The sequence below is a fragment of the Coturnix japonica genome, chromosome 4, assembly GCF_001577835.2.
Source record: "Coturnix japonica isolate 7356 chromosome 4, Coturnix japonica 2.1, whole genome shotgun sequence".
NCBI lineage: Eukaryota > Metazoa > Chordata > Aves > Galliformes > Phasianidae > Coturnix > Coturnix japonica.
In genome coordinates, this window is record NC_029519.1 from 41180140 (window position 1) to 41197836 (window position 17697).

The 17697-nt window shown below is 42.5% G+C and overlaps 2 protein-coding genes across 4 annotated transcripts in view; one reads left to right on the forward strand and one right to left on the reverse strand.

Annotated features, from left to right (window-relative positions):
- Window positions 1–6941: 6941 nt before the first annotated feature.
- On the reverse strand, window positions 6942–15501 carry COPS4 (COP9 signalosome subunit 4). The gene is made up of 10 exons (XM_015861565.2): window positions 15368–15501; window positions 13938–14017; window positions 13009–13160; window positions 11635–11738; window positions 10832–10985; window positions 9900–10050; window positions 9379–9549; window positions 8918–9033; window positions 8464–8548; window positions 6942–7491 (listed from the first exon to the last, which is right to left on the reverse strand). The coding sequence occupies exons 1-10, from the start codon at window positions 15454–15456 to the stop codon at window positions 7358–7360; spliced, it is 1236 nt and encodes a 411-aa protein (XP_015717051.1). The 5' UTR covers window positions 15457–15501; the 3' UTR covers window positions 6942–7357.
- A 40-nt stretch (window positions 15502–15541) lies between these two features.
- Window positions 15542–17697, forward strand: part of LIN54 (lin-54 DREAM MuvB core complex component) — a 38026-nt gene continuing 35870 nt past the window's right edge. For all 3 annotated transcript variants that reach the window (XM_015861562.2, XM_015861563.2, XM_015861564.2), the window contains exon 1: window positions 15542–15747. The gene's annotated coding sequence lies outside the window, so the exon portion shown is untranslated. The remainder of the gene's footprint in view (window positions 15748–17697) is intronic.

Genomic DNA, 17697 nt, shown 5'->3' on the forward strand with positions numbered 1-17697 from the left:
AATTAAAGCCACTATAAACCATGTATAAACTAATTATATTCTTAACTGGGCTGAACTGAGTGCAACACTGAAATCAGTGCCATTTTGTCCTATTTCTCCTTGCAGAATACCACGCGTGCATCTGTGGTGCACAGCACTGAGACATCAGGTAAACAAGCTTGAAACAAATCCTCATCCTGCCAAGTAACTGTCTAATAAGGCAAATAAAAACAAGAAGGTGCACTGCAGTGAGGAACAGCACAGCTTCCTGACTCATTCTGCTCACAGTTCCCACAGTAGTCCCATGTTACAAGCACTGCTCGCCTCAACCCACAGTCATGGTTTTCCTTTTGCAGTGGAAACTTCCACAGTGGGACTTGGCATCTCTTTAAGGAAAACTACCCATTTATTTCAGCCTCACAGTCACAGAGCTGCAGTTTAGAGTTCAGGTAACTCTCTGGGTCACCATGCAAAACAACCACTTCCAGGAAATAAAAACAAACAGAGTGGAAAACATGAATAAAACATATCCCATATAGAGCAGTAAAGAATGACTTGTTACCACAAACATAAAACAACATGGCACAACTCCATAAGGCACACACCAAAAGAACTAACCAGATTAAAGAGTAACTTTTTAATAGGATGCAGATCAGAGAACATTTTACATACCAGAAAAAACCTGCCATTTTGCTGTATACATTTGTATTACTAGCTAATCCAACAGGAGAGTTGCACTACATTTCCTAAGCAGCTTCTGCTACACATGCTTCGCGTGACATATATCTCTGAGAAATTACTCGCTTGCTCAGAATTAGGCATCCTAATTAGGGCCAAAATACAGCCCCTTTGCAAGAAGAACCAGTTTTCACTACTACAGCTCTGCTAAACTCAAACATGGTTTTCCTTCTTGGGGACTATCCCTCAGTAACAAAGGCCGAGTAACTTTTAGAACTCCGTTAGAGCATCCTTACAGCTCTATACCTGCTGCTAGGGAACACATGTGCACCACAAATGGTAGCAGTTCCCTGTCAGCTACCAGTTAAGAGCCAATTGCCTGCAAAGCTGTCACTTCCACGAGGGCAAACAGCCACTTACAGCACAAGTCTTGCCCCGTACCACCTGGTCTTCTGCATGAAGACAGATGACTTCTCATTATTCATTCTTTTTTAACCACTTTCCAAAATGGATTCAAAGAACTAGCCCCCCCCAAAAAATGGATACCAGTCAGAAGACAGGCTCACTCTTCAGCTGTTCTTTAATAGCAAAGCCCACAATAACAGCTCAGAGGGCAGTTAGAACTTGTGTTAAATTATCTGAACACTGATAACACATCACATTAAGTGCCAGTACTCAGTGCAAAAGAACAGCCACACCGATCACCTGCATAAGATCCAGAGCTTCAGAAGTGATGCTAATGTACTGGTGAGAAAGAGCTCACCATCTGCATAAATTCTCATACCATGATACAAGTTAACACCACAATCAATGCTGGTAGCTGCCAGAAGCAATTCTAATACGTTAACAAAGGAAGAAAATGTTTGCCAAGCCTGCAAGTGTGGGAAACACAATAGGTAGCTTGGCACAGCAATATGAAGGCTCTAACCACCCTAATTGCTTTAGACCCTCAGGAACAGGTAGCAGCTGGCTGATAGCTGTCTCCTAGTGGGACACTCCAGTGAAAACAAGTCATCATAAACTAATGCAGCAATTAAAGTATCTCAGAAGAAACACCCAGGAACAGCCATGTCTCTGAATGAAGCCGTCAACCTACTGCTAGCAAGCATGGTCAGTAAAGACAGCATCCATGCAAAGCATCTGGATAAAGACAGCTTTAAAGCCTATTGCAGAGCTGCTGTGCAGAGCCTGGTAACAATTGCAAATATCTTCACTGTCAAATCACTTCACAGCTTCAGAAAACTCAGTCTCATATCAGGCTGCCCCTGCAGATTGGACCCTTCTGTTTCACCTTTAGTTCTGGACTGAACTCAGTCAGCACTCACTGACAAGCACACTCCAGCAAGGCAGCCAAGTTAGATTTCAGGAAAGGAAAACAATGAACACATACACTTTTCCCTTGATAGCTCCAGAGTTTCATCACTGCTCTTAAGTGCTGCCACAGTGTTTTCTAATTGCAGATTCATTTTCTCAGCTTTAAATCATTTGTTATTGAATCTTTTGCCCTAATTTAATAAACAGCCTTTCCACAAAACAAAGTATATCACAAAGCAGCCACTCCAGGGACTTCTTTTGAAAAAGAACTCCAAAGCATAGGCTCCTCGGTTCCTCCATAAAATACATTTTCCTTTTTTAAGGATCCATCTGACAATATTTTGTTGCTTTACCCCAATACTTTAATACCCCATTTAAAATATATAGCAATACATCAGGCTTATTTTCCCAATGACTTTCCAGTATCAATACATAAGCTAAAAAGTAGCAACATACTTGTATACCTATCTCTGACATCGCATGCATCCATTTTAATGTCTGTTTTGCATTAATGACTCCCTGCCACCCAGATTGCCTTACCTTACCAGCCTGTCCTCACCATAACATAACATCCACCAGTTTATTCTGTTTACTTGCAGACTACAAATAGAAACACTGAGTTGTGGCTGCTTATAACAGCAGATCATGATTCCTTAATCAATAACTACAATGAGATCACTTGACTAACTCTCATCCTTTCGGCTCTGAACCACTAACACCTGCAAATCACAACCTCCTGTGGAATACCTCCCCTCCCAAATGCATTACACCTGCACAATTATTTTTTCCAATCACACTGCTTCTTCTGAAGAAACAACACATGGTTAGTTTGCCAGTGTCTGTTTTCCTTTAAGTCATATTGACTTACACTACCATATTCCCATCCTGTAACTCGTTATCGAATGAATCTTGTTTGATTTCTCATCTGTCTTCTCTGGGACTACTGACAGGCTAGCGAGCCTATCAATGAGCTCTAAACTGAAATGAGTTCTTGGTCCAGTGATCAATTTCCTTCTGATTGTCTTTCTGCACATGCCACAAAGAAGAGAAACAGCATTCACCATCCAAATGCAAATTTCAGCTACAAAACATACATGTCACACTCAAACACAGACTAGATAAGGGACTTCTGCAGCAGAAGCGGTAGCATTATTTGTACTCATCAGCACAAGCCCTTCTGATCCTGCCTTGGGTGCTCAGTTACCCCTGCAGCACAATTGTACTTACCAGGGTACAGCTGCTGCTTGTTACACCAGCCCTACCAGCTGGGCACATGTCCTGAATTTGCTCCTTAGCAAAACCCCATAGATCAAAGCTATTAGTCAGCAGCCTGCAGAGGATGTTATAAAGGTGGGCCTATATTTTCATCTTCATCTCTTATCACTGCTTTAAATAGAAGGATATGCGTAACCCCCACAGGTTCTTAGATTCAGTTTTATACTTAGTGTCTGCTTTTTTAAGTTAGTATAAAAGCCTTCAGCAAAATATTATATTTTGCAGTTATTTATTCTATGCCCTTTTATGTTCATTCATTCTCTGTACAACACAAAACATCCAAACCACAAGATTCTGTAGATTATATACAGGATTTTGAATTCCATTTCAGCACCTGGCCTCCTACCACATTATATTATTGAACGTTGCTTGTTTTTTTTTCCCTGCACTTGCCTTCATTTAAAGCTTAAAACAACACAATTGGACAGTTAAATAAAATAATGGCTAGTAGTGAAACTGTAAGCTGTCTGTGTATGTTTACTTTTTCATCTAAAAAGAATATTTTCTGCTAGCATAACAGAAATAGCAATTAGTTCTTCAGGCCATAGAAGCTTTACTAGAACAACACAGAGAAGGCTGATACTGGCTTAGTTACCTAGTTCATTTTCTATAGTCCACTCCCCCAAAAAGCTGCATTTTGGAAGCATTTTGAGAAATAGTGATAGTTTCAAGTCTATACTGTTATAATTACGTGGATGTTGAATGGTAATTAAGAATCATTTAAGGCTGAGAGACCATAATCTGGTCTAGCCTCTTTAATCTAGTAAGTTTGGTTTGAAGAAGATTTGAGTCTAAATTACTGAGAAGAAAAAAATGTAATTATATGAAGACAGTGGCTTGTGCTTGAAGAGATCTCTAAGCTCTCTAGAACATAGAAAGTAATTTGCACAAGTCTTGTTTCCCTCATCTGTATTTTGCATCATTTTGAGGAGCCTTTTTAGAAGTTGTTTCTACCAGATCTGTGTGATTAAACATACTAAGCTTTAGCTGGAGAACAACTTAAAACCAGCAAGATATTAGGAACTCCAAGTGCATTCACATACCATGCTTGGAAAGCATGTTATACGTTACCTTTAATCAGTCTTCAAAGCTCAGTAGGAATACCTGCTCCTTGATAGTCATTCCTGCCCTTTTGCCTTTTTTGTCTAGTGGAGAGCAAATTTCCTCTGGCACCTAATGACCCTCCAGCTGAAGGAGGTGAAGGCAACATCACCTATATGTGTGGAAGGTATGCTTTGTAGTGTGCTCTGAATGCACACGAAAGCTCAGAAATCTAAAAAACTTGGAGGCTGATAATAGTCTTCTGTGACTGCAAAGGACAAACACGGTTTAACCATAATATAAAACTGGCAGTGTGCTAGAATTTCTCCAGAAAAGCCTGAGGACCCTGCAGCAGCTGTGTGTGCTGAGCTCTCCATCTAGAGGGGAGCTGCTGGTTTTGGCTGTATCAGGGTAGGCTGTGCCTAAAGTAGGAAGGATACTTCGGTCAGCGTGAGGGTTGAGATCACAGATACCAGCATTGGCCATTTAGATGCTGCTATTTGATCATCAAAGATCGCTTCTGCTTTCAAGCTAGAGCTGTTCACCTGACCCTCCTGTCAAATATGGTTTGGTTGTTTCAGTACAGCTACCTCTTGCTTTCTAGAAGTCGCCCCTGGCACAGAAGACATTTGTAAACTAGTTTTGCACACATCTCTCCTTAAAAATCTAGGTGCATGTCATTATTCTTTTAGTAAGCAATTTCTGTGTTCTTTCCTGTATCAAGGAACCTGATTCAATAGCAAGGACTCACTGCTTTGAAATTGGGAAAGTACAGATGTGCTGTCAGCCTGACCTTGATATCCTGAAACCTAGTTAACTTCTTTTCTCCTTGCATGCCTGCCCTGAAATTTCAGGCTGGTAACTTGCAATGCACTTCATTATGAGGGCAGTTTACAGCAAACTGAACTACAGTTTGCAAACAGAACCTCCGCAAGGACAATCTTCATTTTCCACAGGGAGACTTCCCTGCATGAGTGTCGTGGCAGTAACTATTTCAAGACCAAAATAATGACCATGGGCTACACTTGCATCATACAGTATAGAGCTGATTCCATTCCCAGATGGAATCATGGCTGCAGCTGCTGCTGCTCCCAGTTCCAGTGCTGGCTTGATAGGGATCTCTGATCCCATGCTCTAGTGGACCTGTCCCCCAGCTCTGCTTTGCTCCTGTAAATGGCTCATGATTTGGAAAAGATCCAAGGTACCAAGCTAAACAAATGATTGAATATAACTCCCAATAGAATGGAGAGAAGCAGCCACAAAAGCCTCTGCAGATTCAAAGTTTAAACACCAGCATCTTAAATAGAAAAAGACTATTAAGATCTGTTAAGGTTTTGTGAATGCCCATATCACAGTGTCACTCTTTGAGAAGGAAGTTACGTATTTACTATTAGCAAACACAATTATTTTCCAGTTGCTATCTTTTCTATCAGCCCCTGTGCCAAGCAAGTCCTTTGTGTTTATCTTTGTTTTGGAAACGGTGTCTCTGTACAACTGTTCCTTTTAAATTCAGATGTTCCTGAAATTGCTTTTTTTTTCCCAGAGGAGAACTGCAAAATGAGTGAAGTCATGGCCAAAAAATAAAACATGTTCTGTTGTAACAAGGTGAAATTACTGTTATTGCAGAAGCACAAATCATTCTCCTTGTAGGATTCAGCAGACAATAGTGTGTGCATCTAAGTTAACCCCACGTCCATAAAAAAAAACATATGTTGCATGGGTCACTGAGTACTGAAGGGTCAACGAGAACATAAATTGAGTCAAATACAAACATAAGCAACCTTTGTGGATAAGCTATGCCAACAGTGAACCCATTTAGAGCAATGAGGCAGTGATGTCTGACCCTCTCCAGAGTAGTTGTTAACCGAGGTTATGCTGAATATTCCAAGCTCTAAAGGTGTGAGTAGCTAAGGAAGTGAACTTAAGACATCACAGCAGTTCACATCTCAGGCCCAAAAGAAATCCCTGAACTTTACTAAACTGAACAAAAGCCTCATCACAAGCATTTGAGTGTATTTTTCTGTTGATACTCTGAATGGGTGCCTGTCTTACACTGTCTACATAAACATGGGGCTTTTTTTCCTACTATACAAGGCTTCAAAACTATCGGGAAAGTTTTTAAAGAGATACCTTAAAGGTAAACTGGAGATAAAATCATTTATCCAATGATTAGCCAAAGTCAACTTTAAGTTTTGATGCTGTTGATGAAGAGAGAGTGGCAAAGATGCATATAGTACAGTCACCGTTCATTCTTGGTCTGCTTGTCTTCTACTGCCACCTACTGAAGTAGCAATATGAAGTATTGCTAAGCTATCAAACTTCTGCTGACCTACAGAAGAAAACGGAGTGCCCACTTGCTTTCCAATATTTGGTTCATGTTATGTTCAAATCATTTACCACAATGCTTGTTCTTACTCCACCTATTTTCCATGGCCACTTCTAACCCACAGACTACCAGACAGATCTCTTTTCTGCTGTACCAATGTAGCAGAACAGTCAGCATTAAGACTTCTCAGATAGAGAAGCAGGGCACAGAAGAGCTGACGAGTTGTTTCCTCAGTTTACATTTTCAGGGGTTGAAATAGACATTTCTAAAACCTTGAATTATTTTGTGTTGCTGCTTTGGGGTAAAAGAAAAGCCAACAGGTCCCTCCAACACTTAAAACAAGTGGTTTACTGCAGCTTTTATTAGAATAATTACAAGTAGAAGAAACATGGCACTTCCATTTTTCACAGTGGGATGAACACTTTAGGAAGTAATAAGCTGCAAAGCTATAGCAATACGGTGGAAAACCAAACGACATTAAATAAACCAAAACCCAAGCTCGTTCCGACGTGGCAGCTTCTATGCAGAAACCACAGCTTTCAGGACAGCAAAGCACAACGCAGATGCAGCAACTCATCCTACACTCAGAGAACAGTGGAACTTCTCACAACAAACACAGTATCGCCTAATGTGTCCTAAGGCAGAGTGAAAGCGAAAGGTGTGGACACAAAGGTGGGTTATTCATTCAGCAAACAGTCCTGCTCAGCTTCCTTCCCTCCAGCACAGAAGACCATGGCTGTGCAGTCACTGAGCCATCTGAGCCTCCATTGCCTGGGCTGTCCATTCTGGTGCTGTCTGACTTATCTTCTCCAGCAGGTTGTTCACCTGGAAACACAGGGACTGAATCTGCTTATCCCAAGTTGGCAAAGCTTCCCGAGCTGCAAAAGGAAACCACAGAAAACAAAAGTATAGTCTTGGCAATTCACCATCATTGTTTAAATGCAAGTTTCACCTTTGGTACTGCTCTGACCTGCCTTGCGGCTATATCATACTCTGTTCTGTCTTCAAAAGTTAAATGACTTTGACTGCCCATTACAAACCTAACCCCTGCCTTACAAAAAAGCAAGCAGAGAAATTCCTGATATCCTACAAGGAGACTGGCAATATAAATTCACACTTTGATATGGATAAAAGAATGCAGAACAGAGGGACATGTGAAAACTGGTACCTCCTCTGATAAACGACAAAGGAGAACTGTGTACAACAGATATGGAGAAGGCTGAGGTTCTTTGCCTAAGTCTTAACTATCAGTCTGGCTTCTCATATTTCTCACAACGCTGAATCTCACATCACTGAACCTCTTGGTGGGATCTCCACTGCACAGGCAGAGAAAGTCCAAGACCATCTCATAAGACAGAACATGTACAAGTCTATGGTGCTGGACAACATGTATCCCAGGGTCCTAAGGGAGCTGGCTGATGTGCTTGCCATCACATATAAAAAGTTATGGCTGTCAGGTGAAGTCTTCAGTGACTGGAAAAAAGGAAATGTCACTCCCACTTATAAGAAAGGGAAGAAGGACAACCTGGGGAACTACAGGCCAGTGAGCTTCACCTCTGCACCTGGGAATATCACTGATCCTCCTGGAAGAGGCACATGAGTGATGAGAATCCCTGCCTGTGGCAGTGGGGCTGGAATTTGATGATCCTTGAGGTCTCTTCCAACTCAAGCCACTTTATGATTCCCTGCTATGCAAAATACTGCCACCTCCTGGCTACAGCATTATACAGCATACATCATAGATAGCAGTTGTAAACAATCTGTTTGCTTTACTAGACAACAACTCAAAAGGACAATTCTGAATGGTACAAAACAAATTAAATTAAAAAAAAATAAAAATCCCAACTTACTCTCAAAATGAACAATTCCGTCAATCTGATCAATGAATCCATTCATGCGTCCCTCAGTTATCATCTGAGAAGCTATTTTTTCTGCCTGAAATAAGGGAGAAAGAACGATATTAGGTATCTGATCCATTCTGAAAGAAGTGATAATCCATTACAAGTTTGATAGTCCTTATATGTTTTTCATCTACATGGGGATATAGGCAGAACCATACCGAAAACATCTCATCATGCACCAACTGACATACTTAGTGGCATCAAAATATGTTACTGTCCCTTCTATACTGTGTCCCCTTCCTTCTCATAAAATGTGCTAACTTAACTTCTGTCATGTGTCCAGTATTGAATATTTAATTTCCTATCAGTAAACTAATTTTCCTAATATTGACTAGAGCTATTCTTACATCCCTGCTGCTTTGTGTTGCTTTTTCTTTTAACAAAAGGTGTTGGAAGCCATTACCTTAGCTGCAGGGATCTCTAGTAATGCTCCAAGCTCTTCAAAGGTAATATTGTTGTAAAGTTTGCTTGCAGATAGTAAATTGTGTTCAATAACAGCTCTGTCCAGGATACTGGAACCTTATGGGTTGAATGAGACAACAATTCATTAATATAAATGAGATATTTGGTTTATATTGTAGAACAGATGCAAAGTGTGTTTTTTTTTTCTGAAGGTTATACATGCAGAAAGTACAGGTGCATCTTGTTGCATGGCATCAGCCTACCGCCACAAATAAAGAAAGTGATCAGAAAGATTTCCTGTGGTGAATTTTTTTTTAATACAAGTAGCTTTGAACCTTTTATTTTGCATTGTGGGAAATAACCTTAAATGATCACATGATGCTTTTTTCTGTTACCCTTAGGGACGCAAAGGGCAAACCTGGATGAACAAGCAGCGCTGTGAGGCTTTAGAGAAATACATACCATCAGCTGTAGTTGCTTTCTGGTGAGGCATTAGCATAGCTGCAAACTCTTGCAGCTGGTTTCCACGAATAATTCTGTCAAGGTACATTTTCTCCAGAATCCCATAGGCTGCAAGCTGCTGGCATCTCTCATCCTTAAAAAGTGTAGCAAGCATGCGAGAACGCTGCTGTCCTAAGAGAGCCATGAAGAATCCTCATAAGTTGCCACCAAGAAGTTGAGTATTGGCAGATAAACAACAAAGATCTCTCTCTTTCTAACACATACAATCAACAAAGTTCTACCAGAGAAGACTGGGTTGCATTCAGTTCCAAAGCACTGCTTGCCACTGACTTTATTTTGCATCTTTAAATGGCCCCACACCACTGGCAAATAAACAAGTACTCCAGCTCTGAATTAACCCTGACACCATGCTCACAACTCTGGATTCGATTCCTCAGCTCCTTCCCCCAGTAATGCAGAAGTTGACTTGCTTCAGGAATACGTATTTCGGATCTCTTACATAAAAAAGTATCATATTTTACCTGCTGATGCCAGAATAGTGCAATGCAAAGCGTGCTTCAGTGCCTCCAGTCGCTCGCTTTCATGAACTATGCTCTTATAGGACAGCTCGTTGTATCTTTGGGCAGCCTCAATGAACTTTCTTCTATAATCAAGAACTCGAGCATAACAAACCTAGAAAGAAAATGTCTGAGTAACAGAAAACAACACAGTATGGCTGCATAGTACAAGTGTGCATTAATCCCTGCATAATTAGTTTGCAGCTTCGACAAACATTTCTTTATTGCATCTTCAGCAACTCTGTGTCACCAAACAATCAGTTTGGCTTGTAAAAATCTGGCTTAAGTGCTATGATAGATGACTGAAAGGGCTTTTCCCAGCTCTATTCACATGTTAAACACTGCACTTGTCTAAATGCAAGAAACAGCAAGTGGAATGTTGTACCGGGATCAAGCTGACCTTTTGTCAGTGACATGAACAACTAGCACTTAGATAGCAATTTCTATTTTTCAACCAACCAATAAGCAAGAAGGTCAATTAATTTACTGCTCTGGACTTAAGAATACTTTTGTGGACGGTATTTGGTATTTAATTGCTGATGGGTAAAAAAAAAAAACAACAAAGCAACCCAACTCTAATAATCTCTAATATTGGACACGTGGTTTTTTTTTTTTCCTTTTAGATCTACAAAGATAGGGGACAATACTGTAAGTAAAATTTGGTTATTTGGAGCCTGTAATGCTGGTATATAACGAGCCTTAGCAGGTTTCTCTCTAAATTCTAAGGAATTAGCTGCCTAATTATTGTTAAGCTGTAGCTCTTAAGTTCCCAAAACCATTTAAAAGCTTTTCCCTTTGCCTCTTTCAGTGTTACAAAAGTTTTGGTGGCACTGTATGAAAACCATCCAATTGTGGAAGCATTTCCCTTCAGAAAGGGGAAATCCAAGTTAAATTACCTTATAATGGATTTGTAGCTGTTCATTTGTTGATTCATTCTGAAGAAGGGAAGCTCGATTAATATAAGCTTCTGCTTGAACTGGGTCATCATCCTCCAGATACAGCCTGGCAATTTTCAGGTAGGTCTCCAGTTTATAATCCACATTGTACTGTCTGTAAAGAAACAGATAAGCAAGAGTTCAGACATACTCCTCTATTGCCTTTGTTCTTTCCTCTTTTAAACATTCTGCTGCTTAAGCACATGGAAGCTTTTGTTTTACCCTGCTTTCTCTTTAACTAAATAAAAATGAAATAAAGAGAATTTAAAACCGGCCCCTACAAACACCTGTATAATTGAGGTTCTAATGGGCTGAAAAATTGCCGTAAATAGGGAAACACTTAAGAGCAAAAGAAACTTGAAGTAAAACAAATAGGAGCTAAATGGATAAAGCCTACATTCAGCAAACTTCTACACACATACTAAGATTAAAAAGGAAAGCCCTGGAAAAATTACTGAAGTGTTACTTAAACAACAACAGACTAGCATCAGATTTCAAACTCTGTCTTCATTTCAAACTGTAAAGGTCAACACATGGAAGAACTTTCAGAAACACTGTCAATAAATTTGACTAATAAATAGAGAAAAACTTCCAGAGCAGTGTTCAGACATGACTAGAATGTCTTCTGTAAGGATAAGTCACCAAACTATACATGCACAGTCTGGCTAATGTGCACCCCCAAACTTCCCACTCTCTGGTCCACTTAACCAAGGAAGGAGCAAGTGTATTAGACAATGCAGAACTGTGACTAGCACATTACTTACTTTTGCCCTGTTTCTAGAGGGATCCCCACCAATACTTGTGCTGCATTTCTCCAGTCTTCTTCTTTCTCATAGATGGATGCAAGATGTTGCCTTATTGAAGCAACCTAGACAATAATAAAGTCACACGGGAACATTTCAAAACACAAAACCATTCAACTTTTATGTATTCACTTTATTCTTCCTGTACACTAGCCCCACTAGCCCCAAGGATGTGACAGCTTCATAGATACAGCAACTTGCACACATGCAATTCTTCCTGCAAGAAGGTTATAAATCCTCAGTCGAGATTTAAGACTGAGTTTTTTCAATTTCAGTAATTTGAAGTATTTCCTAATAGGCTTGCAGCTAAATAAAAGGAGCTGGTCTTTATGGAAGGATAAGCAGTGACTTGTTATGAAACTTTAAAAAAGATGAAAGAGTGTTTCTGAGAATCAGAACACCAAGATTCACGTGCCCTTTCTAGCAGTTATATCTCATACCAAGCCTATGAGATACAAATGAGGTGAACTATGACAAGGTCTTTATACTGAAACCTAGATTTTGCACAGCAGCTGCCAGAAGGTAAAATATCAGTGGTACAATCTGGGTATTGTAAGAAAAAGTGTGGTTAGAAAAAGAAATCATCTGGCCTTGAGGATTTAATTCATGCATAATCACTGTAACATATGGGTAAGCGTGTTCAGTTTGGATTTAGAATGACAGCTGCTTAAAAAGACAAAAGATAAACAGACATAAATATAAACTATGACACAAAGTGTCTTTTCTTCTTTAGTACTAAATCCTGTAGGCTTGTTACATACTTCAAGTATTCTCAAACAATAATGAAGAATAATTGAAGAAAATCTATCAAATTCAAAACAAAGCAGTACATGCAGTGAGTAACAGCAGAATTGGAATTTCATTACTACTTTTTTCCCCAAAAAAGTGATTTTTAGCTTAAATATATATCAAGAAATGCATACATAGGCATATATATCCACACAGGTCATTTTGGTTTTGTTTTAATTAAAGAACAGCTACTTGACAAAACAATTCTATCCTTAGATCACCTGCCTGCTCCCTCTGTTGGGTAAATACAACACAATGAGCCCCAGTCCGTCTCAGAACTGTGCCTCCAGTTGCTCATGCATTGTTTCATTCTAAGAAGCCATTTTCTGGCAGCAGGGAAACAACATGCCTAGCATCCTGATGGAGAGATTAAGTCGGTATCATTTACGTGGTTCTAAATGCTTATTTCATATGAATAGTACTGCAGAATTGGCACAAAGTAGGAATGGCCATTTTGATTGCTGAGAATTAATCAGCAGTAAATTAAAAAGGGAAGAAAAACAACAAAAAACTGCAGACCAAAACCCCCCATCGCTGATTTCTCACCTGCTCTTCAAATGAAATGACTCTAGGCTGTATCTTTTCCAGTGTGAAGTGGTATATTTCTTTGGCCGTGCTGTCGGGAAGACTTGGAAGATGGGTACAAAAATCTGTCAGCAGCTGGCGCGATATCACTAGGCTGACGTTCTCGTTCACCACTAGTTCAGAGACACATGAAAGAAAAGCACAAGATGGATGCAATGTTTGTCAGCACCTTCAGTGTACGTGATCCCTTGCTAATCATTTACCTTTATATTAAATCTAAGTAATTCAAATGTTTAAATATCTTTATGTCAGTCAAGGCGCGTTATTTTTCCAAAGATAAGTTTTGTCCTCACAGAAATTGTTTACACTAGAGGTCACTAGAGCTCTAACACCTGACATATAACAAATTATTTCTCAGGCTGATTTATAAAGATGTTCCATTCTGAATCGTTGTTCTCGGTTGCTATAATACCTTGGACAAAATAAACCATTAGGCTCAATTTCATTAATTTTACAAAAGATACAAGAGGTATAATTTCTATTTGACCTATTCAGTAGGCCAAATATACAACACAATACAAAAAAACACCTAACCATTTCTTTCTGGCCATTTTCCAAACTAAGCAGAGACCAAAGAAGGGAATTATTAGTTTAAAAACTGCTAAGCATCCAGTATCAATTTTAGCCTTAAAATGACTACTTTACAATATTACATTCAGATGCTGTCGCACTGACAAGCTAGAAAGTTAAATTAACTTAAAAATTCACCAACTCCATTTTCCCATAGCTTTCGAATATGCTGCATATTGTTTCTCTCTTAGTCTTGTTTAAGTTCCAACAGGACCAAAAACATCATACATTTACATAGTTGCTTGTAGACGCGACAAATGTAATCTCACAGATCTCTGGCTTTCACTCAATATGCAATCAATTACACCAAATGCACTTACTTGCTTCTACAAAAGCTTTCAAAGCTTCAAGTTGTTGTGCACCCGACAGCTGAATTGCTTTTTCCAATATCTGACGGTATCTGTTCACAACAGAGAAATAAAAAAATAAACACCTGTACCTGTGAGGTAGCATTTTCAATCACCATTCCTGCTTTTATATATATGTGTATATTTATCTTTGAGGTGGAAATGTTGTTTGTGCTGAAGTGCCTGGAACACTCACCTGAAATGTGTACCTGGCTCTTTTTAAATATCAGGACTAAACTATCAGATCACAGCTCATTTATTATCTTTGTGCTGTTTTGTGTGATTGAGGTTTAAAAATAAAAGTGAATCCAGGATAGAGTTCTCTTTTACCATACAAAGGTGCCAGGGAAAGAGTAAATAAAATGACATCCTCTGTAAATGAGGACTACTGAAATAAGAGAAAGGTTCAAGCTGCCACATTCAGTGAATACAGTAATCATAGAATCATTAAGGTTAGAAAAAGTCCTCTTAAGATCACTCAGTACAAGCCTAACCCCAACCCATCCCTGCAAATAACATCCCTCATGACTCTTGAGCACCTCCAGAGACAGCGACCAACGCCTCACTGCTCTTTTGGAGAAATAAAGTTACCTGATATCCAATCTGAACCTCACCTGGTGCATCTTAAGGCCATTAACTCTCATACTATCGCTGTCAGAAGAGGCCAACCCCTGCTTCACTGCAACCTCTTCTCAGGCAGTTGTAGAGACAGATAAAGTTTCCCCTGAGCCTTCTCCAGACTCAACAATACCACTTCTCTCAGCTACTCCCCATAAGCGATCCTAGTTTTCATGCTTTGTAAAACCCAGGACAACTGCAGACCATGACCTCAGGGTGCAGAGTACTGAAATGGAATAAAAACTTCTTTCGATGTTCCCCTCAAAAGACAGACTGAACACGATCACCTTCGCAGCTTTCTTATTTTAACCAGGAGCTCTCAAAGCAAAGACGTTCCTCCAGAGAACTAAGAACTGGGACTCGAGGAATACCAGTTCCATCAGAATCAGACACTGCCCTCGAGGAAGGGAAAAAACAAACAAACTGTGCGACACATTGCACCGTGAGCAGCCAAACACGCCATATCAAAACAATAAACGTTAAGGGAGGTTTCACGGTGCCCACAGCAGCACAGGGCCCATCACCACAGCGGGGCCAGGGCCGCAGGGACCACGAGGCGGCCCTAAGGCCTTCCCCAGACATTAAACCCAAGCTGTAAGTGGCAAAGTGTATGAGTAAGTGTATGAGGCCGATCTCTTTGAATTTTCTTCTTTTTTATTAAAAGTAACGCTTCAGAAGCGTGGTCCTCGGGCCGCAGCCATCAGAGCCGCTCCCCCGTAGCCCGGCAGCGTCCGCAGCCCGCACCCCCCCGCCCCACCGCCAAGGGAGCATCGGCCGGCACTCACTTCCCCGCCAAGTCCTTGTGGGAGCCGCTCGAGTTCATCAGCTGCGCCAGCTCCTGCCGCACCGCCGCCGCCATCTTGTCTCCTACCATAGAGCGGCGGCGCCGGCGGGATAGAGCGGCAGCACGGCGAGAGGGGGGGCGGAACCGGAAGCTCGGGGAAGCGGGCGGGTGGGTAAGCGCTGCGCCGGCGGTTGCCAGGGCGCCGCGGCGCAGTATTATGGGATGCGGCGGGGGAACGGCGCGGGGCGCGTGATTTTGAACAAACGCGGCGGCTCCTGGCGGGCAGTGCTGTGCCGCCGCCGCCGGGCGCGGACACGGAGAGCGGCGCGGAGCCACAATAGAGGAGGCGGCGGTGGAGGCAGCGGAGCGCCCGCCCGCACGGTGAGTGCCGAGGGGCGGGAAAGCGGCGGCGGGAGGGAAGAGAGCGGCGGCCGGGAGCGGCGGGGCGCTGACAGCCGGCGGCAGGATGCAGGCCGCAGGCCCGGACACACTCGGGGCTGCGCCGCGCTCTGCTCCCCGCCGAGACGGGAGGCGGCCGCTCGGAGCGGAGCGGGAGGACGGGTGGAGGGGGCAGGTGCGGCGGGGGCGGGCGGAACCGCGGCGGTGACGGGGTGAAAATGGCGGATCTTTCGAAATAGGGCCCGCGGCTCCCGGCCGCCCCCGCGCCGCCACCGCCGTGGGGAGGCCCCGGGGGGGAACGGAACGGAGCGGAGAGGGCGGCGGGGGAACGAGGCGCTCGCGGAGGGGCCGCGGGGCTCGGGCCGGGCCTGCGAGCGGAGGGGCCTGGAGGAACCGCGGCGCCCGGTTGCGGAACGGGGAAGGAGAACCCCGAGCTCCCGGAGCGAGGCCGCCCTTTGTGTGCGGGATGCCGGCACCGGGGACCAGGGAGCGGCGCGGCTTCAGGTGCGAGGCCGGTACCTGACCCCGCTCCGCTCCGACTCCGGCACCTGCCGCGGGGGTCCCGGCGTCGCCCGCGCTGGCGATCGGAGCGCGGTGTTAATTATTTCTGGCCGGGGCTCGTCGGCACATCGTGTGCTAATTACGTAACGTTCTGTATGAGGGCTTTGGGTTCCGAAGCGTATGGGATCTCCTGTCAGGACATAACTCGTGCCTGGGAAATGCTCCAGGATGGAGATGTGCGATCGAGGAGGGGCGGGCGGCGATGTGAGCCTTCACGGCTCTGTCCTTTCTGAACCGCTGTGCGGATATTACAGCGAATGGTGAATGTGGCAGAATCGCTCTTGGTGCACTTTGCAGTGTTTACATAAACCTGGTAGTAGCAGCAAAGCCTTCGATGTGTGGCTACCTTTTTCACAGTAGCTTTCTGGATTAGTGGATGCGAGAAGAACAATGAGTTGTCAGCTGAGTGTTTTCTCTGGCAGAGGAATCCCCTCACCAAATGCATTAGCCATCTTGTTTTGTTCCCTAAAGCATCCAACTGGTGTGTGTGACTAGGAATGATGTCACTGTGTGCCTTGAACAGATTTGCATTAACCAACAAATGTATGCATGTAGCAAAGCACTCCTAAAGTCTAACTGGGAGCACATATTAGAAAACAGGGCCTGGCTAATCCTGTGAGTTAGAAGCACACTCCACGCTGGCTGTAGAGCTATCGTTTTGAGCAGCTTATTATGCAAGTTTAATTGTTCAGATTACATATCACAGCTGTTTGTTTTGCTTATTCCACTGTGTGCAGCCCAGCTCAAATGGTCTGTCACTGAACACTGTGAACGGTTCAACTTCTCAGAAGAAGCTGTAACTAACTGCTTTCAGGCTGAGTATCTGCTGACTACAGGTGAACTGAAAGTGTGGAGAGTGCTGTGGGATTTCGGACTCGGAGACGCCAATACCTCATATGTCTTTTTTATTTTAGATTTTAAGAAGCAATTGCTCTAAGCTGCTTGAATTCATTTCCCTCCTGCCTGCTGGAAGAATATTGCATGGGAAATGAAACAAGACAAGCTACAGAGGGCTGTTAGTTTCTGTTTCTACAGCAAATTCTTTCTTGCTTCTGATCCCTCCTTGTACTGTAGCAGTGGTGCCTACCTTCACACCTGGTTAGAAAAACTTGATGTCCAAAAGAATTTGTGTGCTGCAGTTTTAGGATTCATTACAAGTGTCTGGGAGGTAAACTCTTGGTTTTATCTTTATTAGCGGTAGGACCTCCCAGAGAAGTGGATAAAGGTTTCTAGAAAGTTTGCTTCTAGGGTTTGTCTTGAGTAGTTTAGTTTATCACTCACAAAGTCTTTAAAGCAGCATGGAGTTCTCAGTACGGCCCATGAGTCATCTTGCTAGCTTTATAATATCAGAAAACATGAGTTTGTCTTGTA

What these genes read in the sequence shown, in the direction of transcription:
- COPS4 (XM_015861565.2), bottom strand. Translation starts at nt 15,456, where the DNA reads ATGGTAGGAGACAAGATGGCGGCGGCGGTGCGGCAGGAGCTGGCGCAG. An exon ending in AGCTACAAATCCATTATAAG is followed by an intron (nt 10,051 to 10,831) that starts GTAATTTAACTT and finishes TTTTCTTTCTAG; the next exon opens with GTTTGTTATGCTCGAGTTCT. An exon ending in TAGAGATCCCTGCAGCTAAG is followed by an intron (nt 8,549 to 8,917) that starts GTAATGGCTTCC and finishes CCCTTATTTCAG; the next exon opens with GCAGAAAAAATAGCTTCTCA.